A 24,744-nucleotide genomic window follows, 5' to 3' on the forward strand; every position below is an offset into this window, starting at 1 on the left:
GCAAGAAACTGGAAACTGACTGGATGCCCATCAGTTAGGGAAAGGCTAAATAAGTTAGGGTTTATGAATGTTATGGAATATTATTGTTCTATAAGAAACGATCAGCAGGAGGATTTCAGAGAGGCCTGGAGAAACTCCCATGCTAAATGAAGTGAATAGAACCAAGAGAATATTGTGCACAACAACAGTAAGATTATGTGATGATCAACGGTGATGGATTTAGCTCTTTTCAACAATGAGGTGAATCAGGTCAATTCCAATAGACTTGTGATGGAGAGAGCCGTCTGCATCCAGAAAAAGGACTGTGGGGACTGAATATGGATCACAATGTAGCATTTTCACCTTTATTTTTGTTGTTTGCTTGCCTTTTTTCCCTCATTTTTTTTCTCCTTTTTGTTCTGATTTTTCTTGTGCAGCATGATAAATGTGGAAATATGTTTAGAAGAATTGCACATGCTTAACCTATTTTAAATTACTTGTTGCCTAGGGGAAGAGAGTGAGAGGAAGGGAAGGAGAAAATTTTGGAACACAACGTTTTAAAAGGGTAAATGTTGAAAACTATCTTTGCATGTATTTTGAAAATAAAAAGCTATTAAATAAAATAAAATATGCTTCCAAAAAAGTAAAAAAAAAATTGCTATTGCATGATATAAAAATGCCTTTGTTATGTGGGACATTTCTTTGTAACACTGTTAAACAAAAGGGAATTTAGCCTGCATTTAAATAGAACTACAGAGAAATACTATTTGCTAGTCCACTTATTCTATCTTCTTCTCCCTGCCTGACAGCTTACCAATAAAAGGGGGAAACCAATGAGGAGGTTCTCTCTGTATGTCCCTCTCCTTCTCCACCTGAATCTCAGCCAATTGAGGAAGTCTTTTGTTTCCATAGGTACCATATAATGAAAGAACTGAAAGGGATTCAAAAGTTAATCATCTATCTTTATAAACCAAAGAGAAAGAAAAGCTTACCAAAAACATATAGTCAGGTTGAGCAGGATTCAAAGGCAGTAAATAATTGCTTTGAGACCCTTAGAACATATGTTTCCCCTAAAGCAAACCCATTTTTTCCAAATGTGAATTTCATGTAGGAAGACAATAAGCATTTATAGAATGCTTTGAAGATGAAAAGCTACTTATAAGAACATGAACTGATGCCTATATTTTCCAAATGCCAAATCCCTGAAAGGATTATTTCTGACAACAGGTCTCTAAACTCAAAGCAATTTATCACTTTTGAAAAATCAACAATAATCTGAGAACTTTAAACATATTGCAGCAAGTCATCTATAAAATAGATCTAGTTGAGAAAAAAGGAGAGAAAGATGGAGACAGATTTTTTTTAAATTATAGCTTTTTATTGACAGAACAAAATCATGGGTAATTTTTACACTATTGTTCCTTGCACTCACTTCTGTTACAACTTTTCCCATCCTTCCTTCCACCCCCTCCCCTAGATGGCAGGTAGTCATATACATGTTAAACATGTTAAAGTATTTCCTAGATACAATATACGTGTACAGATCCATACAGTTCTCTTGTTGCACAAGAAAAATTGGATTCAGAAGGTAAAATTAACAGTTTACACTCATTTCCCAGTGTTCCTTTTCTGGGTGTAGCTGATTCTGTCCATCATTGATCAATTGGAATTGGATTAGCTCTTCTCTATGTTGAAGATATCCACTTCCATCAGAATACATCCTCATACAGTATCATTGTTGAAGTGTATAATGATCTCCTAGTTCTGCTCGTTTCACTCAGCAACAGTTGATGTAAGTCTCTCCAAGCCTCTCTGTATTTCTCCTGTTGGTCATTTCTTACAGAACAATAATATTCCATAACCTTCATATACCATAATTTACCCAACCATTCTCCAATTGATGGGCATCCATTCATCTTCCAGCTTCTAGCCACTATGAAAAGAGCTGCCACAAACATTTTGGCACATACAGGACCCTTTGCCTTCTTTAGTAGTTCCTTGGGGTATAAGCCCAGTAGTAGTATGGCTGGGTCAAAGGATATGCACATTTTGATAACTTTTTGGGCATAGTTCCAAATTGCTCTCCAGAATGGTTGGATTCTTTCACAACTCCACCAACAATGCATCAGTGTCCCAGTTTTCCCACAGCCCCTCCAACATTCATCGTTATTTGTTCCTGTCATCTTAGCCAATCTGACAGGTGTGTAGTGGTATCTCAGAGTTGTCTTAATTTGCATTTCTCTGATCAATAGTGATTTGGAACACTCTTTCATATGAGTGGAAATAGTTTTAATTTCATCATCTGAAAATTGTCTGTTCATATCCTTTGACCATTTATCAATTGGAGAATGGCTTGATTTCTTATAAATTAAAGTCAATTCTCTGTATATTTTGGAGATGAAGCCTTTATCAGAACCTTTAATTGTAAAAATGTTTTCCCAATTTGTTACTTCCCTTCTAATCTTGTTTGCATTAGTTTTGTTTGTGCAGAAACTTTTTAATTTGGTGTAATCAAAATTTTCTATTTTGTGATCAATAATGGGAGACAGATTTTTTTAAAAAGCATGGTTAGAAAACAAGTGGAGAAATGTAGCATGGTGGGAAGAGAATTACTGTAATCATAAAGAAATAATAATTCTAACAACAATAGCAAGCATTTACATTATACTCTTAAGATTTGCAAAGTATTTTATAAACGTTATCTCATTTCATCCTGACAATAGCCCAGAGGTAGCTATTATGATTATTATTCCCATTTTATAAATGAGGAAATTGAGGCAGACAGTGTAAGTGACTTGCTCAGGGCCCCACAGCTAGTGTCTGGGGCTGTATTGGAACTCGTCTTTCTGATTGGCACCTAGGTGATGCAGCATATAGAGTGCCAGGCTTGGAATTAGAAAGACTACTCCATCTGAGTTCAAATCTGTTTCCAAGACATTTACTAAATGTGTGAGCCTGGGCAAGTCACTTAACCCTGTTTGTTTCGGTTTTCTCATCTCCATCATCTCTATTGATTTCTAAATCTATCAATTAATCATAACATGAGTTGGAGAAGGAAATGACAAAGTATTCAAGTATCTCTGCCAAAAGATGGAGTCACGAAGAGTCAGACACAACTGAAAATTGACTGAACAACAACTGTCTGACTCTTCATCTGGTGCTCTATCCACTGGGATACCTGATAAAGTTTCCTCGACTTTGACTTTAATTTTACTCATGACTGGATTCACAGAATTTCAGAGATGGAAGGAAACTGAGAATCCCTATCGTCCAGCATTTATGTAAACAAGGATTCCTTTTTCCATATCCTCAAAAAGTCATGAATCAGCCTCTCTTTAGAGAGGAGGGAGAGTCCGCCGGTGACTCAGTCCAACTCAGTCTTATTGTTAGCAAGATTTGCCTGCTGTGGAGTTGGTCTACTAGTCTTCAACTTCCGCCCTCTGCCTCTCAGTGGAAGCCCTGTAATCTCAGATCTGGAGCTAGAAGTGACCTCCGAAGCCCGGTAGTCCAATCTCTTTATTTTATTGACGATGAATCTGAGGCTGGGGGAAATTAAGGGATTTGCTCAAGATCAAACAGAAAGTAATGTCAGAGGCAGACTTTGAACCCAGAGCTTCTGGGTCCACCGCCAATGTTCTTTCCACTGTAACAAAACACCTTCCATGGAAAATAAAGAACACAGTGAATAAAGAACTGAACTTGGATTCAAGAAGACCCATGTCTTCTCTTGCTAGATGGTTGGACATGCTCTCTCTCAGTTTATCCATCTACAAAATGGTCATGGTTTGATGCCACAGAGCAGATAGCAGTGCCATGTGTTGTAAAAATCATTAGGACCTCTTCCATCTTTATCAAGGAGGCTGCAGACTCTCTCTTTTCATACAACCCCACATTGTTTAAACACCAAATGTATGTTTCTCAAAAAGATTAGTTTATGGAGAACTCACCCAGGGCAAGCGCTCACAGGGCAGTCAGAAAAAGCGATACAAGGACACTCTCAAGATCTCTCTTAAGAACCTTAGAATTGATTGTACAACATGGGAGATGCTGGTACAGGACCGCCCAGTGTGGCTGCGTCCTGTGAGCGAAACAGAATTGAATTAGCTTGAAAGAAACGCAAGATGCACAAAGTTAGAGAACCCAACCCATGTGTCCATAGGGATTATCTGTGTCTGCCCTGTGGCCAAGCATTCCAAGCTTGGTCTGATCAGCCATAATTGGACACACTGTAATTGGATTGTAATATAGGGATATCATTTTGATTCTCTCTGAGAAGGACAACATCCAACAACTGAGCAACTATAAAATGGACAAAATAAAAGGACCTATTTCATTGGATGTTTAAGAGGATCAAATGAGCTAATATTCATAAAGTACTTCAAAAAAATTTTTTTTTTTTTTGCTGAGGCAATTGGGGTTAAGTGACTTACCCAGGGTCACACAGCTAGGAAGTATTAAGTATCTGAAGCTGGATTTGAACTCAGGTCCTCCTGATTTCAGGGACAATGCTCTGTCCACTACACCATCTAACTGCCCCTGCTTTACAATTCTTAAAGCCTTTAAAGAAACATTAACTATTTCTCTTCCTTCTATGTGAGAACCCTTCAGAACACTTGAATTCAGCTGTCATTTCTCCCATATCTTCCCTTCCCCAGACTAAACATCCCCCTGATCCTCACGTGTGGTTTCTCACTATCTGGTTCATTCCTTTCTGAACATATACCAGCTTGTGTCTGCCTTTCCTAAAATGAGGGTGCCAGAATTATTCCATAGATATGACCAGGACAGAATACAGCAAGAGGATCACGTCTCATATCCTTGATTCTACTAAGAATACAGTCTAGCACAGGTTTTGATTGGTTGGTTTGTTGTGATGGTGGTGGCGGTTGTGCCCTATTACAAACTCATATTGAGCTTACAATCCACTTTTTAAAAAAGCATCTTTTCTGCAATTACTGGTGTCTCTCTGTGCTTTCCCATATTTAAAAAATCATGCTAGCTTTTTAAAATCTAAATAGAAGTACTTTGCACTTTTGCCTCTTAAATTGCATACTGTTGGGTTTGGCTCACAAAGAGAGCCTCTCGTTTTAGATACTGATTATCATTATTCAGTTCATTATCTATCCCTCCCATCCTGGAATCAGCTACAAATTTAACAAAAGTACCTTCTGTGCCTTCATCCAAACTACTGAAGAAATTTGTCACACACAGGAACGAGGACAGATTCTTGGAGCTTTCCACTAGAAAACACCTTCCAAGGGGATGTCAGCTCATTAATGGCTGCCAACGGGTCCATTCAATGATTTTGAATCCATCCAACCATTCTATCATCTTATACATGAAAAGAGTACTGTAATGTTTGGGCTAGCTTTCTGGAGGTGCTCGGGATCAGCCTGAGTCCTTGGTCTTCGTGGAGGAGTTCAGGAAGCAGGAGAGACACCAGGAGGCTGGTCAAACATGGGATGTCTCATTTCCAGTCCTTCTCAGCCTTTAAAAACTTCGGTATGACTATGTCATTACAGCACACGGAGTATGTGTGAACTAGAGAACCATTACATCACCACGCTGAATACTAAGTATATATGGGAACAAAAGAACCATTGTCTCCTCAATTCCAGAGTTAACACCTTGTTTCAAGTAGACTTCTCCAGAGTTCTTCCCTCTACAGAATATGAGAAAATTTGTAAAATGATATGTTGAAATCTAAATTGATGATGTCTTTGATATTCCCAAGACTATCAGTCTTGGATCTGCTGATTTTCCTTTTGTAACATCTCTCATATATGGCCCCTGATCTCCTCTGACATTGCCCCTCTTCTAGAGTAGCCCTTCATCCCTCCTTCCTGGGGTATTGCAATGCTCTGTTGCTGGGTTTCACTGCCTCAATTCTCTTTAAACTCAGTCCTTCCTTTATTCACCAACCACAGTGATTTTCCTAAATTCCAAATATAACAACTTCATTCCCCTAATCAAAACACTCCAGTGGCTTCAGTCACCTCTGATAGCAAATATAAACCCCCCTCCCTTTTGGAGGGGCATGTATAGCCCTTTATACTTGTGCTCCTCCCACACCCCACACTTCTGCCATTTCAGTCTTCTTACGATCTATAGACTCTACTCTTTAACCCAGTTACATTGCCTCCTGAGCTTCCTTGAACAACGCACTCCATCCCTTGATGAGGCATTTTCACTGTCTTCCATGCCTGAAATTCTCTCCCTCTTCATCTCCATCTCCTAGATTCCCTGACTTCCTTTAAGTCCCAGATAAAATCCCACCTTCTCCAGGAAGTCTTTCCTTAATTGCAGTGCCTTCCATAGATCACTTCCATTTTAATCTGGATATCATCTGTTGGCACGTACCATTTGCATGTTGTCCCACCTATTGGTGAAAGCTCCTTGAGAATAGAGATTGTCTTTGTAAACCCAGGACTCATACCACATAGTAGGAGTTTAACAAATGTTTACTGATTGGCCGAGATTCAATTCAAAAAGTATTTGTCAATCATCTACTCTGTGTCAGAAATGAAGCGACACAACCTGCTCTTGAAGAAGCCATATTGCTTTTAATAATCATAACTTCCTTTTACATACATTAACAAACTATCCCTTTAGTTTTGAGCACTGCAGAATTTTGCCAGGAATAGAAGTTGATCCACTGTTAAACTATTTTATTTAAATTTATTTTTGGTAGGCATCTTTGGGTTTTTTAATATCCCCAGGGCCCAAAAGGAATCAAGGCAAATTGATGAGATTTACAAATGCAAATAGATTTACAAATAAACAACAGATGAGTCCATAAATAATTTGCCAAGTAAGAACAATTCTATTCCATCAGTCTGCAGAAACCTAAACACAGAAGTAAGCATTTGCATTGCCCTTGAAGACTAACAAATTAGTACCATGGGATCATGGGAAAAAGCAAAGCTCAGAATCATGAATCTTTCTTGGAATGTTATCAGTTAAATCTCTGCTTCTTCAAAGTTGAAATCTTCAGGTTAATCAGCTGGGCTCTGATTAATGAATGAAGATAATAAGAATACTCTCATCATTCCCTGTATTTCATCAGCTTTTCCACAACTTGGCTCACTGGTGAAATATCTACTCCCTTCTTCCTAAGGGTTAATAGTTTCTCTTTAGATATTTCTTTTCAACCATTCATTCAGCTCCTTAACTGCTTTCATGCATATTCTAAACAAGATACAATCTATTTGCAAGGTCCATATTCTCCAACAAAGAAAAAATACAAGTATGTTCCAGAGCAGCCAGTCTACTCCCTCGATTTCCTCAAAAGGTTAACCTGTGAAAGACAATTATGAGGAGAACATTATTCATACAAGGCATTTGTTATATACAATTTATTTGGGAATTATAATTAAATATACTTTAGAGATGGATATTTGCTAAGCTTAGGCGATTAGTCTAGAGACTTCAATATTGGCATTCACCTCCTGGTTCCCTGTTGTTCAATTTTATTTCACTTGGCTTGGTAATACAAGATCACAAAGCTATAAAAAGCCTTTTCCCCCTCTTTGTTTAATGAAAGGTCTTCAAGATTTTAATAAGAGAGAGCCAGACAATATTCCCAAGGCTTATTCTAATTTCAGCCTTTATGATGGTTAACAAGTAGGTTCACAAGATATTTTCTTTCCCTAGAAACTTCTGTGTTTTATGAATTTTTGCTCCTTCCTTCTTGGTTCCAAAAGCAAAATTTCAAAGTTGGTATTTGGTTCCTCAGATTGAATCAATAAAATCACTCTACCAGAGTCAGAAAGTCCAATCTTTTTTCCACTGGAGTGAATCCAAAATGTATTTATTTGATCATCTAGAGAAAAGACAGTTTACAAAAGACAAGTCATCTCCTGGGTCCTTTCCAGCTCTAAATACTGCAAACCATTTCATTTGAGCCTAAAGGAATACAAAATATAATGCCTCCCTAGGGCACCATCCAGCCTACAGATCTCCCAGATTTATTAGTTGGACTTTAATGGAAGTGTCTATATCATTTTTTAAACTAGGGTGACTGAGACAGTTCCAGATTTCCCATTCTTGTCCAAGGCCGTATTTGGGAAGCCTGTAGGTCTGCCCTGAAGCAATCATCTGTCTATTGGATTCATAGTCTTGCTCAGGAGTTTCTGAGCCTATGGCAGAACTTTATTTCTGATTTCTGCCAAGATATTTGACTCATCCATCCCCCAAATCTTCCCGATCTCAGGACTTCTTCATCAAAGGCTTTCACTGAGCAGCTGAAGCACAAGAATAATTCTTTGCCCACATTTGCTCAGAGTTTTTGTCTTCTTGCACAGAGATATTTAACCTATGGCTGTAGCCATGCTGGTCACATAGTGGGTTCAAATCCTTACTGGACACGGAAATTCTGTGTCTGTAGTTTTTTCCCATGATGTGAGAGTAAGGGGTCTTTTCACAACTGACACAACTGATTTCATTCTTCCACAACTAGGGGATGAAAAATCAATTTGCTCATAATCCTAAATAGTAGACTTTCCACCATGTGAAGCAAATCATACTCACCTGGCAGGCCAAAGAGTGCTGAATCTAAACTATAATCTTTCTACTTAATAATTTTATTTAGATTTAATGGCAGATCCTTTTAAGCAGTGCACCTAGTACTTTAGAGTATTCAGTGCTGTGGGCCCACATAAATCCCTTGCACGTTCAAGCAGCCTATAATCAGCCTATAACTAACTTACTGGTATGGGTCATAGATCTGTTTCTTAAGGTTGCTTTCAATTTTAGGAGTAGAGATTCACAGAAATTCTGCTGTGAAAGCTGCTGACTGCAGCACTGGATACAAATACATGCAGAGTACATTCATCTGGATTTCTAGGCCGGAGAACTTAGTAAATTCTTTTTTTTAATACTTTGCTTTGTTAAAAAAAAAAAAAAAAGTAAATACATCTTTAGTGAATATTACACAAATCTTGCTTCCTTCCCCTTTGACAGAAGCAATCATTAGCATGGGGTTTAAAATCTAAAATGATGCTTCCAACCAGGGATACAGTGCCCAGAGATGAATTGAAGTCTTTGGGGCACATAGAGTTTAACCAATGAAAAGATTAGTTTATCGATCACTCGTGGCACTCTGAAAAAATATTGATTTTGTTTCACGTCATCTAATTCATATGAAACTGGTTTCACTACCTTTTGCCTCCTAACCACATGGCAAATGTAATTTTGAGCAAAGTATAGCTTTGTTTCTCCACTCTAGTGCGACTCAGTTACTGCATTGTGTGTGAGGTGACCAAGGCTTCTCACAAATTCTAAAAGCTGGAAACATTTTGACCACTGGACACAGAGCTGTTATTAAGGCAGTACAACTAGGATTCTACTCCTGAGGCACTGAAAATTAAGGGGTACTTGTGATCCATAAAAGCAGCACGCAATCATCTGAGCTGAATACCTAGTTTAACAGAAAAATTAGAAAAAATAGGAAGCTACTGGATTGTTCACTTTTTTTGTTTTTAATTTTTTTTGGATTGTCTATTTTTTGCCAGACCTTTATTGATTCCCCCTCCCCCAAAACCATGGTTTATACTACACTCTCTATCTGCTCCTAGGGGAAGATATTGGACATCTTCTATACACACACACAAACACACACACACACACACACACACACACACACACACACACACACACACACACACAATTTATCTTAAGTTGATTTGAACTTTAGCACCGCCTGCCCTGCAATTTCTTATGGAACTTGCCCAGCTCTGAAAAGGTTAGTTAGTCTTTATAAGAACCAGCTTAATTAAATTTAGAGAGACCTTTCACCAGAAAGGGTTTTGTTTACTTTTTGGTTGCTTGCAGGGAGGAGGGGGGCATAAGAGCCCATTATCCTAGATTATAAGGCTAGGGAATTGCTACATGTATGGGGGATAGCGTACCACAGGATAGAATCATAAGTTCTTGAAGTACTGCAATATACATGGTTTTGCCCCCTTACCTTAGTAATGACAAAAAGAAAATGAATATTCACTCACTGTGTATATTTATCTTTCTGATTCACTGTAGAAAAAATGTTCCAGTTCTGATATGGGAGGAAGTGGCTCTTTTGCCCTTGAGAAAGTTGGGGGACCCCTCTGCTTGGTTGCTCCTGGTATAAAGAAGAAAGCTGTTTCAATTAATATTGGTCATGAGCACTTCAAGTCAAGCAAATAATAACAATGATGATGATGATGGTGATGAAGATGAGGATGAAGATGATTACAACCACGATGACTTGGGTAATAACAATAATAACAACATCAGCAACAATAATAGTAATACACAGCTAGAGAGGTAAAGGGAGAATTTTCAGATTTGTCCTTGCTGGTGCAGATTCTAATTGAACATATGGAAATTCAAAGCTGTTTCCAGTCATATTTGTCTGAGGGGCTGGTACTGGATTAGGAAGAGAGCTCTTTGAATTGGCTGCAGAGGCAAAACTCTATGGATATACCAGAGACATGACCTGCCCTTTTGGGGTTCCTCTTTCTGTCTTCCAAGCACAAAGACTATCTGGAGCTGCATCCGGTAGAATAAATGGCAGAAACCTCATCCCTTAAGTGGGACCACACAGCCCGGACCATGTCCTCTCTAGGCAAATTTCTGCCTCTCTCTTCTTGTGTTCCCTTCCTAAAGTAGGTGATTGAGTCACAAAGGTGACATAGGCAGAGGGAAGAGAGGGAAAAGAACGAGCAGTAGTTAAGTGTGGTCGTACTACATTAAGCAGTTTACAAATATTACTCATTAGATCCTCACAACAATCCTGAAAGGCAAGAGCTATTATTGTTCCCATTTTATAGTTGCAGAAACTAAGACCATCTGACTTGTCTAGAGCCACTCAGCTAGTAAGTGTCGAGGCTGCAATTTGAACTCAGACCTTCCTGACTCCAGTCCCAGAGCTCTATCCACTGTTCCACCTAGCTTCTTGGGATGAATCCAAGTGGATTGTGGGTTTTAGGAGGTCAGAGATGGAATAGCCAGTGGTATATTGGTACCAATGAAAGAGTCAGAACTGAAGAGACAGTAATCACCAGAAAAGGTTACTCTTGATCATGCTTGGTCCTGTGCTCAGGAGGGATGAAATGTGAAATGGATAATTAGCAGAAATGCCCAACTGCTTTGTCTTGATGAAGATTACAACCAAATGAATATAGATTGAAGCATATTTTTGCTCTTTATTTTTCTTGCTTTTTTGCAACAAGGTTAATGTGGAAATATGTTTTGCAGGATTGTACATGTATAATGAGCATATTTCTTGCCTTTTCCATTGGTGGGGAGGGATTAAAGGCAGGATAAGAAAGAATTTGGAGCTGAAAATATTTTTTATTAAAAAAATCCAAAAAAAGAAAAAATTAAAATGAATAACAAACATATATATATATGTATATATATATGTATATATATATATATATATATATATATATATATATATATATATATATAAAATATTCTTCCTTAGGCCTTAGTTAAACTCATACAAAAGAACTTGTGGTAAGTCATTCACTAACAGGATTGGAGGCATCAGAACATTTTTGTTCTGTTTTGGGATACAAAGAATTTATGGCTAATATTCTACCCCTGTCATTTCTACCTGTCTTCACTTGGGCAACCCATTTAATTTCTCTCAGCCTCAGTTTCCACATCTACAAAAATAAAAGAACTATACTATATGAGCTTTAAGGTCTCGCCTAGCTCAAGATTTATGTTCCCATAATCCTAAAATTTTATTATCCCTTTCCTTGTAAAGGCACTCTGTGATCATTTTTCAAGATGTCTAAAAGAGGGAAGATCCTTCCTAAATAGAAAAGGTAACAGTATTAACACAAAAAAAGAGACCAAGTGGCATGTGTCATTGGTAACAACTGACATGGATACCTATTTTCTTATCTTTGATAATTTGTAACTATATACTATAATTATATTATCTTTAATATATTAGTTACATTTTTAATATAACATATTACCTTTAATATAATACATTACCTTTAGCAAATGGCTCTTTATCAATGTCAAGCCAAGCATAATATAGGGAGATACCTGGTTGCTAAAGATATTTCTCTACCATTACAAAGAATAGCCAACATGAAGTTCAAATGGAAGAATCTCCTTTAGGTGATGAGGTTTTTATTGATGTTTATGTTCGTAGAGGACATTGTGCTGATTGCATTGAGTCCCAGAATACTTCAGGGCTTCTTCAGAGAGACTAAAACCACTCCAAAAGGAATCAACTTGATGAAAAGAATTCAGTTGAATGACAAAATACTTAATCCAGACTGGAAAGTGCAGCTGGATGTAGCCCAATACATTGTATGAAGTCATTAGTACACATAAATAAATAATGAGCTGGGTCAAAAAATTGAATAAGAGAAAAAAAGCCAATTGATAACATTTTGGAAATTGCTTGCCTTTTTTCAAGAATTCCAAAATGCCTTTTGCTACTAGAGTTTGTCATTTAAATTCAATTCAATTCCCGGAAATATTCCATGATTACAAAATTTAAATACTACAGTCTCAAAAGAATGAAACTTTCAGGTGAATCCAAAGGGCATTGGGAAAACATGTGGTTGGTATAACTGGTTCTTTAGATTAACAAAGATCTCTCATAAGAAGCATTCTCAAGAACAATTATACAAATGTAAAGTACTAGTAGTAGGAGCAGTTGTATTAAAGTACAGCAAGACAGAATGGTTCAAAAAACTAAAAGATAATTAAACACTTGAACAAACGAGTAAAGAAATGAGATTTCAATATCTCTATCTAAAACACATTTGGAAGATTTAAATCATTTGCTACCAGCTGGATAAGGCATAGTCTGGGACCAGAAATCAAAATGTGAAATCCTGCCACCAGACTTTGACTAGCTGGATGAGTCACTTAATCTTTGTCTACCTCAGTTTCCTTATCTGTAAAATGGGGTTAATAGCAGTATCTACCTTCCAAGGATTAGGAAAACCAAATAATATGTTTATCAAGTACTTTGCAAGCCTTAATGGCTATGAAAATGCTAGCTGTTATTTTTATATGGACTTAAAGTGCTTTGGAAAGTTATAAAGTATAAGACAATTATCACTTACTCTTACTTAGTGACATTTACAAGTAGCAGAAGAATACCTGGGAGAAAAGTAGCGCCTGTCAAAACCAAGGCTAAGCCTCAATTTTGAGTACAAACTATTGTTCATACACAGAAACAATCAAAAGATACTCTGATTTGCCTTTAGGTTTTTTTACATTATTTTCACTGTCTCTCAAGAGAAAAGGAAAATTCTATTCTGGGAGCTGCAGCAATGCTATATGATATAATAATATTCAAAACTCTGCAGAACTTGACAAAAAAAGCAAAATATGAGCTGTCTTTCTCATTCTTTTTTTGAAAATATGTGAGATAAGCAGATTTCTTCTAAAAGTCTAGAATGATAAGTTTCCCTCTAAAAATTGCTTTTAAAAAATCCTTATCCTGCAATGTTATTAATTCTCTACCACAATATACCTCTCTTTGGGCTAGAGAAACGGTCAAGAATATTCAAGGACTTGACATAGAAATGGACAATTTTTTCTTTGAATTTCTTAGAGGGCTCAAAAGAACTAGTGGGAAAAAAGGAACCATTTCAGGCACCGTCTTGATTGCCCAGAGTGAATTTAGTTGACAAAATGGTTTTCTCAACAATAAAGCCTTTGATTAAAAATAAGGTTTCATTCCCATTATATTCTCAGATAAAACTCTAGTCACTGTCACTGGGAAGATTTTTATTTTCTCTCTTTTATTCTGTTTATGGAGTTCATTTTTTAAAAGGATTATGGGGGTGGGAATTGAAATTCATGTCCACTAAGTAAATTTTCCTATCCTTTCCCCCATCTTGTTCTTAAACATTTAAGAGTTAGAGATAAGGAAATATAATCACTGCAACAATATTAAATTCCTCTGTGTGAACTTCTCACCTCTATTACTGATGATTAACTTTTGGTTTTCTGATTTGGGAATTTAAGAAGAGATTACTGAAACCTAATAGAAAAGAGTTCTCTGTCCTCTCTTTCTCTTCAACTTTCTAACCTGTAAAATGTAGATAATAATATCTGTTAGATCTCTTTGATATCAGAAGGTATCATACTATTAGAGCTGAAAAGATCATCTAGGTAAAGTCCAAACCCTTCATTTTACAGTTGAAGAAATTTAAAGATTTGCTGAAATTATTCCAACAGTATGTAATAGAATCAAATTTGAACGAAAATCTATTTCCAAGGTCATCCAAGTCATGTAGTTGTTGTGATACCAATATAACATAATACATATACGTACATAGAGAGTGCATTATATGGTTAAAATTATCAGTAGGGTTTTTTTTGGCCCTCTAGATTCTTTTGCTTATTATTTAACCTTTTTTGTCTTTTCCTTACTTGCTTGAGTTGGCGTGAGATGGGGGTGAGACGTAGGGCAAGAAGGAGCATCATGAAAGTCAATAAGGAATTCTTGGAAGGTTCTCAAGTATTTAATTTGCATCCTTTCCAAAAGTGATGGTGCTCCAGTTAACTTCACAAATTTCTTTGGTCAAGGATAATATATTCAAGACCTCTTCGGAGACTAGAACTGATTTTTTTTTAAAATCATTCTGCTGAAAGTCTTTGTTGTAGAGCCAACTTTCAACATAGGTACTTTCCATTTCATAGCAACCATTCTCTCTCAAATCTTAACATCTTCCTGATTGACATGAGCTTTCAGCTGAGCCACAGCAAAATGAATGCATAATTCTGACCTTTTCGCTCAACTCCAACAGCCATTCCATGGCAAGTGGCACTTTGTGGGCAAAAGAACACAGGACAGATTTCTATCAGCTGAGTTGCCAATGCAAATTCACCACCTATCTTTCCCAAAGCTCCATCTGTCTCGTGACCAGTGATCCTAACCCTATCCATCTGTTCCAAGTCTAGATTGTGTAGAAATTAAATGAGAATATTAAAATATTTGACTTTCATTTGTTTGTCTCACTTGGAAGACTAACTGTGACTAATGACTTTCCTTGGACAACTATCCAGTGGAAACATCTGTAGCAGTCAGTAGGCCGAACCAATGGTTAAGCTACTGTTAAATTCCCATTTAAAATATCTTCTTTAGTGAAGTAATGAAATTAATGAATTGATCGCACCTTTCATCATTTCTCTGCTTCTGGATAAGTATCATGAACAAAGACAAATTATAGGAAAGTCCTGAAAGATTTATCATTTTTTTCCTGTTCTCTGTTTCCCTTTGCCAATGGCACACTGGGATATGGTGATCAAATAAAATAGTATACATTCTTCCAATATATATATATATATATATATATATATATATATATATATATATATATATATATATATATATATATATATATATATATATATATATATATATCATCAAAGTCAAAGTCAAAGTCAAAGTCAAAGTCCTCCTTTAAAAACAGGAAAACCCTCCACTCTCTCTTTTAGAAATCCACTCTTACAAGAGCAGATGGCTATAACTTTGACTGTTTGATATATATGAATCTGAATTATAAGTCATAAATATTATAGTTAAGCAAGTGAAAAATTAAATTTTCATGTTGCCTGCTTGTAGGACATCTGGCATCAGTAATTTGTCTTCCCTCCTGCAGGAAATTGAAACCTGTTCCATCCCTGTTTTTAAATTGCCACAAGTATATTACAAATGCTAACCTGATACTGGTACTTTTAATTTGGGCTCTAGATAATTAATGGCAACTCTAAATTACTGGGTGATCCACTTGTTCGTGACATGGAGTGATTCTATTTCTCCTTAAAATTTAGTTGCCTTTGCTATAGCTCACCCCCATATTTATGACATAAGACAACTCATCTAGTGCTATTTCTAATTCTTCGTAGCTAGGATTCATGTTGCCAAGCATCAACCTTTCCAAAGAAAACTAGATCACCTATTTCCAGGACCACATGGACAAGAACAAACTAGAGCTTTTTAGTCTAAATTCTATAACAGGTGATCTATTACCAGTACCACCTAGTTTTCAGCCAGAAGTACTTCTTGGGTTTTGTTTTTGGGTTTTTTTGTCTCCTTCCTCTTTCTAGCTCTCCTCTATTTCTCTTCTAAGAAGCTCTAGCTTGTTCTCATCCATTTCTTTTGGCTAAATATGTGTAAACACTGGAACTTTATCAATGTGGAAGTGACAAATGTGCAGATTATAAATATAATCTTCTCTCTCCCCTCCACTTCATACCTCCTACAAATGTTGAACTTTTTAGTTTAAAAGCATATATTATCCAAAACAACTGAACTTATGAGGTAGATGGTGCAGACATTATTGCTTCATTTTAAAGATTACAGAATTGGAAATCAGAAAGTTTATGTGATTTGCTGAGCAACTGTAAAATTAACTAACCATGAACCTAAGATTTCTGGCTCTAAATCCAATAGTTCTGGTATCAATTACCTAACTACATAAAACTTGTATGACGCCTTAAAATGAGCTAGTGGTTCTACTAATTCACAAGATTTTCTCTCTTTTAAATGACTATTCTAAAGAAATAGAAGCAAAATAAGTGTATTAGGCAGATTAATAAGGTTTAATTTTTGTATTTTTATTGTCAGTGTCTGGCCATATAGTAGATGCTTAACAGAAGATCAAATTAGGTGCCTATTAAAAATCTGCAAATTAAATTCTTGAGTATTTCTTTACAAATTTTTGTTATTTCATTGATTTAATCTTAAAAATTTCCTAATTTTTAGTTCCCATGTGAATTTTGTTTGTTCTAGGCTAGATTCAGTAGCATAGTTTCAAAACACAAATCAAACCTAAAGAGTTAGATTCAGAAATAAATGTGGTAGATTTCTGGAGCTAAATTCCCAAATTGCCTTTTTCCTTTTTTTTTTCACATGAGAAAGTGTTCTCTCCTCCATCAAATGGTTTTATCTTTCCCTTGTCACACAAACCTGTATTATACTTATGTGTGTGCATTTTGTATCCTGTTCAGTAGAACATAAATTTGTGGAAGGCAGGGAACATGCTATTTTTGACCTTTGTTTCCTCAGTACCTACCATAATGTCATACAGATAACAAGCACTTAAAATATATTTTACTTAAATGGACACAGTAATATTATTGTGATACCAGTCATTTATACTTTAATTTAGCTGAATTAATGAATTTTTACTTAAACATGTCAATGGAGTTAATGATGTTTATTTCTTCTTGGAAGATAAGAGAATGCAGCCACACTTTCTAATCCTGTGACCTCCTACACATGTCCTCTTATAAATCCTTTATGAAAGAACTACCTTATAATAGACTGGAGGCCTATCTTCTGGGGTCTTTGAATATTTTCTGTTTATTAATGCTTTTCTCAGGCCTTCTTTCTCTTATTTTTTGTTTTTGCTACATTGCTGCCACTATTCCTGTTCTGATAATATATTCTTTTTTTAATTAGTAGTATTTTATTTTCCCCAATACATGTAAGGATAATTTTCAATATTCACTTTGGAAAAACCTCACGTTCCAAATTTTTCTTCCTTTGTCTCCTCTTCCCCCTCCCTAGACAGAAGCAACCCAATATGTTAAACATGCTCAATTCTTCTAAACATATTTCCATACTCATCATGGTGTGCAAGAAAAATCATATCAAAAGAAAAAAAGATGGAAGGAAAAAAAAACAAATAAGCAAACAACAATAACAAAAAAGATGAAAATACTATGCTTTGATCCACATTCAGTCTCCATAATTCTCTGTTTGGAGGCAAATGGCATTTTCCATCCCAAGTCTGTTGAAATTGCCTTGAATCACCTCATTGTTGAAAAGAACCAAGACCATCAATCACAGTTGATAATCACATAATCTTGTGGTTGCTGTGAACAATGTTATCTTTGTTCTGCTCACTTCACTTAGCTTCAGTTCATATAAATCTTTCCAGGCTTTTCTGAAATCAGACTACTCTCATTTATTACAAAACAATAATATAAGAACATTCATATACATAACTTATTCCGCCATTCCCCAACTGATGGGCATCCTCTTAGTTTCCACTTCCTTGCCATTACAAAAAGGGCTGCTACAAACATTTTTCCACAGGTGGGTCTTTTTCTCTTTTTAATGATTATATGATCCTAATCATGATCACTTTTCAAATGATATCTTTTGGACCACTTCTTCCATCAGTTATCATTGGTAATATGCTTTAATTTGTAGCCTAGTTTACACCAGTTGGTGAAGAATTCCATAAAATCATCTTTCTTAATGAGTTTGGGCACAAAATGGAACTCTCAATGAATCCTATTTGTTTGCTTTTCCAAGGAGAACTTGTGACTTACATCATCAATTATTTTCATCTTCTTTATTTATGGTAAAAATATCCAATTTGCTATAGTTCAGTAGTATGCTACCTTATTGATCAAAAGATCAGAGATATAGAGCTGTAAGGCACTTGATAAACCTTCTAGACCAAACTCCTCATTTTACAGAGTAGAAACAAAAATGAACAAATGTTAAGTGACTTGTCCAAGATTTTAAGAGTTTGAAGATGGAATTAAGCCCAAGTTTTCCTGACTCCAAGTCTGGAATCCTATTTATTGTGTTCAGCAGTATCTCCCACTTAGGGTATCCTTTTCTATTATTCAACTACCATCACTGAAAACTGTGGAAACCAAAGAGGACTATATGACACTGACAACCATTTTGCATTTTTGCTGTATCATTTCCCAAGTGTTCATCACCTAGTGACTAACCTACTAGTGATGAGCTTTTTTCTACTTAGGCTGGTTCTCAGACAATAAGCACAGTCTATTGTCCTGACCATCCTTCCATCTCAGAATCTAATATCTACTCTCAAAGCTGTCACCTTCACACCATGATGAGGCAATCAGATTTCCATAGTACAGTAGAATCTATCTCATTGTTCATTATTTCTATACCTTTCTTTATTAAATCATTCATGCTGAGGTTCTAGGGGTCTAAACGAAAATATTAGACTTAAAGTAAGTCACGCTGTAGGCATAGGGAAAGTTTTAATAAAAATGGAAAGCAAGATATTATTCAAACAACTATGTCCACCTACACACATGAAGCTTAAAAAGGAGTTTTCATCATTTGTACAATATGTGAACAAAATTGTAAAATTATCAGAGCCAGTGAAGACAACATAAACTGTTATCTTGGCTGAAATACAAACCACAAACATCCAGGGAAAGATGTATGTGTTTTTATTCCAAAGGAGAAAAGAATAGAGAAAAGTGACCATTCATTCAGCCCATTGTCTCTTACCATAGGGAACAGGTTCTCAGGAATCTTTGTTTATTTTCTTTTAGCAACATTTCTCTCTTTTGCTCACAAGATGAATAAACTAACTTGGGAGATGGAGAATGGCAAAGTGAGAATTTGTGTTAACATTTACTTTATGATTCAAGAACCGCTATAGAGTAGTTCTAAAAATTATAGTTAGAACCGTCATATAGCTGTTTGGCAGAGGTATGACATACAATCTTGGCTTTCTTCCCAAACTGTCCTTCAAGTTACTGCTCCTCCAGAGGACCATACTGATACTTTTTTCTTCCCATTTCCAGAGACACTTCTAATCCATCATTATGTAGGGAAGTCTCAAAGATGGCACCCAAGGGAAATATTATTTCCTTTCCAGTTGTTTCTCAGAGAGAGAACAACTTACAAATAAAAAAAAAGTATTTTCACTGAGGGAACATAAAAAGGCAGAATTTGGTTCTTTTACCTTTAAGCCTCAAATAGATTCTTGATTAGGGAAAAAAGAACATAAAAAGGCCATAATCCTAGACTTCAATGAACAATAATATTAGGAACATGTTGGTTGATGAAGTTGGATTTTTAGTGAAATGTATGGAAAATAAAAGCTAATTGAGATAGATTCTTTTGCTAGTAAATTAATGAATTTGTGAAGTTAACTATGTCTTTTCAACTTAAATTCCCATAAATATTTGGAAAAACTAGATAACTATTTGATTTTTTTCAAAGACAACTGAAATGTCATATGGCCTGTTACCCAAAAAAAAGTGACCAAGATACTCTGGGTCAAGCTATTATGATATCCTCATTGTCTTCATTCTTATTCCCCAAACTAGAGAGCTCCATTAGTAAAATGTACCAAGTAAAACTATATTTTGGATGTGTGGTTTTTATAAATTCATTTACCACAGAATATTTATTCCTTCTTCTTCAGACAGCTGATGGCACAGCAGATAAAGCATTGAACCTAGAGCCAAGAAATCCAAGTTCAAATCTATCTAGATGGAGATAATAATAGTACCTGCCTCCCATGATTGTGGTGAGGATCAAATGAGATAATATTTGTAAAAAGTGTTTAGCACAGTACCTGGCCCATAATAGGTACTGCCTAAATATTCACTCCCTTCCCTTTCCTCGTCATTGCCACATTTTGATAATTTGATCTTGGTAACTGTCATGGGACTTAAAGGAGAAAAGAACCTTAATGAGATTCTAGTCTAACTCCTTATTTCACAAGTTAAGAAACCGAGACCCAGAAAGCTTGTGAGTTCCCAGGGCAGTCTAGGTGATTAGGAGCAGAGTCAAGATTCATGTTTAAGCTCTTCTGTCTCCCAGTCTAGCACTCTTATCTCCTCTACCATGAAGGATGCTCCATTCAGAGAATCCTTTCCCTCTACTCAAACACTGGGAAACGGGAGGGAGACACACAAAAGTAATGACCGTTTTGTCTTTTTTGCCTTGTCATGCCCAAAATCTTCATCATCTAGGGACTAAACTATTAATGATGATTCTCTCTATGTGGGCTAGTTCAGACAGTGAGCATAGTCTCTTGTCAGATCCATCTTTCCAGCTTGGTAAAACTGTCAGAGGTTATTTTCTACTCAAAAGCTATTAAGAATCCAAGGTCACCTTCAGACCAAATTCCCTTTCTCTTTCTCTCAAGTTAGAGAAGTATCGGAAGGCAAATAAGAAGTTCTAGTCATTTTATTCACAATTCTGTTGCCCTCTACGAGTTTAATACAGGCCTTTCCATGCTTGTAAATGCAATTCTTTGTTCCTAACACTCAGAAGATAAGACTTTAATGAAATTTGTGACAGAATCATTGGTTCATAGTTCTACATAGAGCTCCAAGGGCATTAGACATTTAGTTCAGGAGTTTTTAAGATGGAATCTGAGGACTTTAAAAAAATACCTTGATAACAATATTATAATTTAATTGTTTTCCTTTGTAATCCTATAGATTTTATTTTATACCTTTAAAAACATGTCCCGGAGTAGAGATTTCTAGGCTTTACCAGACACAAGAAAAAGTTAAGAACCTTTACTCTATACTGAATGAAGTGAGCAGAGCAATACAGTGATCTAATAATTAGATGCAAAATGTCATCTACATTCAGAGAAAGACCTATGGAGTCTCTATGCAGATCAAAGCATTTTGTTTGTTTTTGTTCACTTTTGTTTGTTACTCATGGTTTTTCCCTTTTGTTCTGCTTCTTCTTTCACAACATAACAAATGTGGAAATGTGTTTAACATGACTGTATGTGTAACCCATATCAGATTACTCATTATCTTGGGAAGGGGGAAGGGAAAAAGGGAAGGAGAAAAATTTGGAACTCAAAAATCTTCTTTAAAAATAAATGTTGATAACTTTACATATAATTGGAAAAAAGAAAATACTATTTTGAAGAATAAAAAGAACCTCTGCTCTAGTCCAACATTCTCACTTTACAGATGAAGAAAAAAGCCCAGAGAAAGTTAAGCAATTTATCTAAGATAATAAGTGAGAAATTTGGGATGAGAACTTTAATTCTCTGGCTCCCAGTGCAGAAGAACTTTATTCTGTATCAGATTGTCACGACTCTGGACAGTGAGTTCTGAAGGAACTTTCTTAATTAGTTCAAAGAGCTGTGAGGAGAGCCAGTGAGCAGAGGCTGTGCTGACAGCCTCTCATTTGCTCTCATTAGGTACCTCTTATTCCACTATAATGACACTTAGGAGAGGACAGAGGGGACTTTTTAATTGGAGCTATTACCAGTTCTCTCTATATAATGACGTTCTCCATTAATAGGGAATCTAAAGAAATCTAGGCCCACTCTACAATTACTTCTCACAAATCTCAGAAATAATGGTATCTTGTCTCATTTAAAAATAAATCTGAAGTTCCTTCCTTATTGCCTTTTGCTTTCTGCCTACTCACATGAATTTCTCCTTGCCAATTAAGCCAACTTACCATTATTTAAGGAGGCAGTTTTGATTTTAACTGTCCTCTTGTACCAGACAAACCGAATTTCCTAAGTCCATAGCTTCTTTCTTCCAGATGTGAGACCCAAAGTGTGTCTTACCAGTTTTCAATCTTAGGATTTAATCTTTGGAGATATTTAGGAATTTATTTAGCAGTAGTTCCTGAATATGTGATATAGCACTCACCTGAAACAACAGGGATGTTTAATACTCCTCTCAATTTCTCAGAATCATTGTCTTTTGGGAGAGTGGAAGTAGTATAATGAGAGTAGTGGAAGGAAGTATAACCTGTTAAAAAAAAAACAAATTGCTAAGCACTTAAGTGAGATATATGTACGCATATTCATAAATATAGATGCATTTTTCAAACAAATATGTGGGGAAATAGGTTATCTATAATAATTACCTAAGAAACTTGAAACTAAGTGCTCTCCTAAGATATTATTTTCCATTTGCAAACACTGGTTCCTACTTAGACCAGCTCCATGTTAGCTAAACTAATGAACATAGATATATTCGACCTAATAAGGGCCTCTAGTTATTATGTTCAGTATGCCTAATAGTTCTGCTACCTAATAATATCAAATAGTTAATAGGTAGTGATATTATACTGTAGTCTTAGATTCAAAGACTGGGCCTTCAGAGGCCATTAATTTCATCTTAGATTCTAATTTATAAATTGGTCTCCAGTTGGAAAGTGATGTCTATGATTGAATTATCCAAATTGCTAGATTTCTTATGAGTGTCGAGGCATATGAATCAAGGTGTGTATAGCATATACTTATAGGCAATTAAAAATTTAAAAAATTTATATAATATGATAAAAATTTTAAATAAATTTAATATTAGATATGAAGTCAAATATTAATTAACCATTACTACTTGTCTGGAGACTTAGAGAAACCTGGAAACAAAATAATGTACAAATTAGATCAAGAGTTATAATCAAAAAGTCTAAGATCAGCAAGGGACAGTGTTTGGCTCATAAATGTTTAATAAGTGTTCATTGAATTGATATGATATCACAGAACCCCTAGTTTAAGGTTTCCTATGATACTGATCTAGATCAAAATTTTACCAGGCCATAAAAACTTTTACTATCAAAGGTACTTACCTATAAAAAGCTATAAACTCAAAAATCTATTTTCTTCTTCTCCCCTATTCATCCTGCTAATCCTGCTCTGAGTTCATCTTTCTTTCTACCCACTTTTGTGTATTTCAGAAAGGTATATGGTATATAATAGAGAATTTTGATATTTCACTAGTCTACAATATAACTTGTGTTGAGAAATAGTAATATAATTCAACTCCCTTCTTTTATATATGAAAGAATGCAAACACTTAGTTATAATCTGATACCTTTTTCATAAGTCTTCAACTGTTTGCAATCACAATTGAATCTATCTTAGTCCATCTTTTCAGTGATAGGAAAAAAAAAATCTTCAATTTTCCCCAAACTTTATCTCAGAATCGAAGGAACATACATCAGCTGCAACTCATTTGTATTTAGAAATGAAAATCTAGGCTCTCAGATAGACTTGGACTAAAAAAATCATTCCATGCTTTACCTCATGGTTAATGGTCTGACTTTTCTAACTGATATTGGATACTTATACAGTACTGCTCAGTCTATTTATGCACAAGAGAGAAACTGGCTTTGTGCTAAGAGCAACTTTCTGCTCCATCTCGTTTCTTGTTCTCCTCATTTTAGCTCAAACTAAAAGAAAAAGATTTTAAACATCATATAAATATGAAAGTTGTAACTCTGCATATATAAATATGCAGAGTATAACTCTGCAGGGTTGATCCCTTTCCAGTCAAAAGATACTGGTTTTATCCTTCCTAGAAGGTACTTCAAATTGGCATATCATTTCTGGAAGGACCCAGAGATCACGTAGTACAACTGTCTCATTGCACAGGTGAGGGAACAGGCTCAATTAATTGACATGACTTGTCCACCATTCTGTAGCTCATTAAATCACATCATGGAGATCACATCATACTCCTCATTTTCTAGTCTAGTACATCTTCTGTTACATGCTGCAGCCAATCTTTAGTAAACAGTTGCAAACTTCCAGAAGTTTTGCCATCTAATATCTGCATCAAATTGCTGATATACCTTGCTTCTTTCTTACAAAGACTACTTCCCCCACCCCAAAAAAATGCTTTAAAATTTAAATAAAACACAATTTGATTTTTAAACAGATATGTTTCCCCTATTAGTAGCTTTCAATCATATTTAGCCTAAACTTTTGCATATAGTGCCATAAGCATAATGAAACAGGCTTATTATGTTTCATTTTTATTGTTGTATCTCTAGCATGTAGCATAATGCCTTGCACAAAAAATACTTAATAAATGTTTTCTGAGTTGAATTGAATTGGAATATTCCTCTGAAAAGTCTGATCTCATCTGTCTGATTTTGGCTATTTTCTAGTTCTAGGATAGGATGGAAAAATATAAATTTATGGGTTTTTTATACTATTTATTTTTATACTATTTTATAGCATATTTTACAGTATTTTTATACTATTTGTTAACTTTAAT

General features: G+C 35.6%; 1 protein-coding gene and 1 pseudogene across 1 annotated transcript in view; both read right to left on the reverse strand.

Moving 5' to 3' along the window:
* Positions 1–3,748: 3,748 nt before the first annotated feature.
* Positions 3,749–3,867, reverse strand: LOC141548110 (U6atac minor spliceosomal RNA; annotated as a pseudogene).
* Positions 3,868–6,522: 2,655 nt separating this feature from the next.
* Positions 6,523–24,744, reverse strand: part of TMEM156 (transmembrane protein 156) — a 39,596-nt gene continuing 21,374 nt past the window's right edge. Inside the window, exons 5-7 of the mRNA XM_074273114.1 lie at positions 22,384–22,485; positions 9,984–10,096; positions 6,523–7,276 (exon numbers count right to left, since the gene is read on the reverse strand). Coding sequence (XP_074129215.1) covers positions 9,993–10,096; positions 22,384–22,485 — 206 coding nt within the window. The 3' untranslated portion in view covers positions 6,523–7,276; positions 9,984–9,992. The remainder of the gene's footprint in view (positions 7,277–9,983; positions 10,097–22,383; positions 22,486–24,744) is intronic.

This window comes from Sminthopsis crassicaudata, chromosome 6, assembly GCF_048593235.1.
Source record: "Sminthopsis crassicaudata isolate SCR6 chromosome 6, ASM4859323v1, whole genome shotgun sequence".
Lineage (NCBI taxonomy): Eukaryota > Metazoa > Chordata > Mammalia > Dasyuromorphia > Dasyuridae > Sminthopsis > Sminthopsis crassicaudata.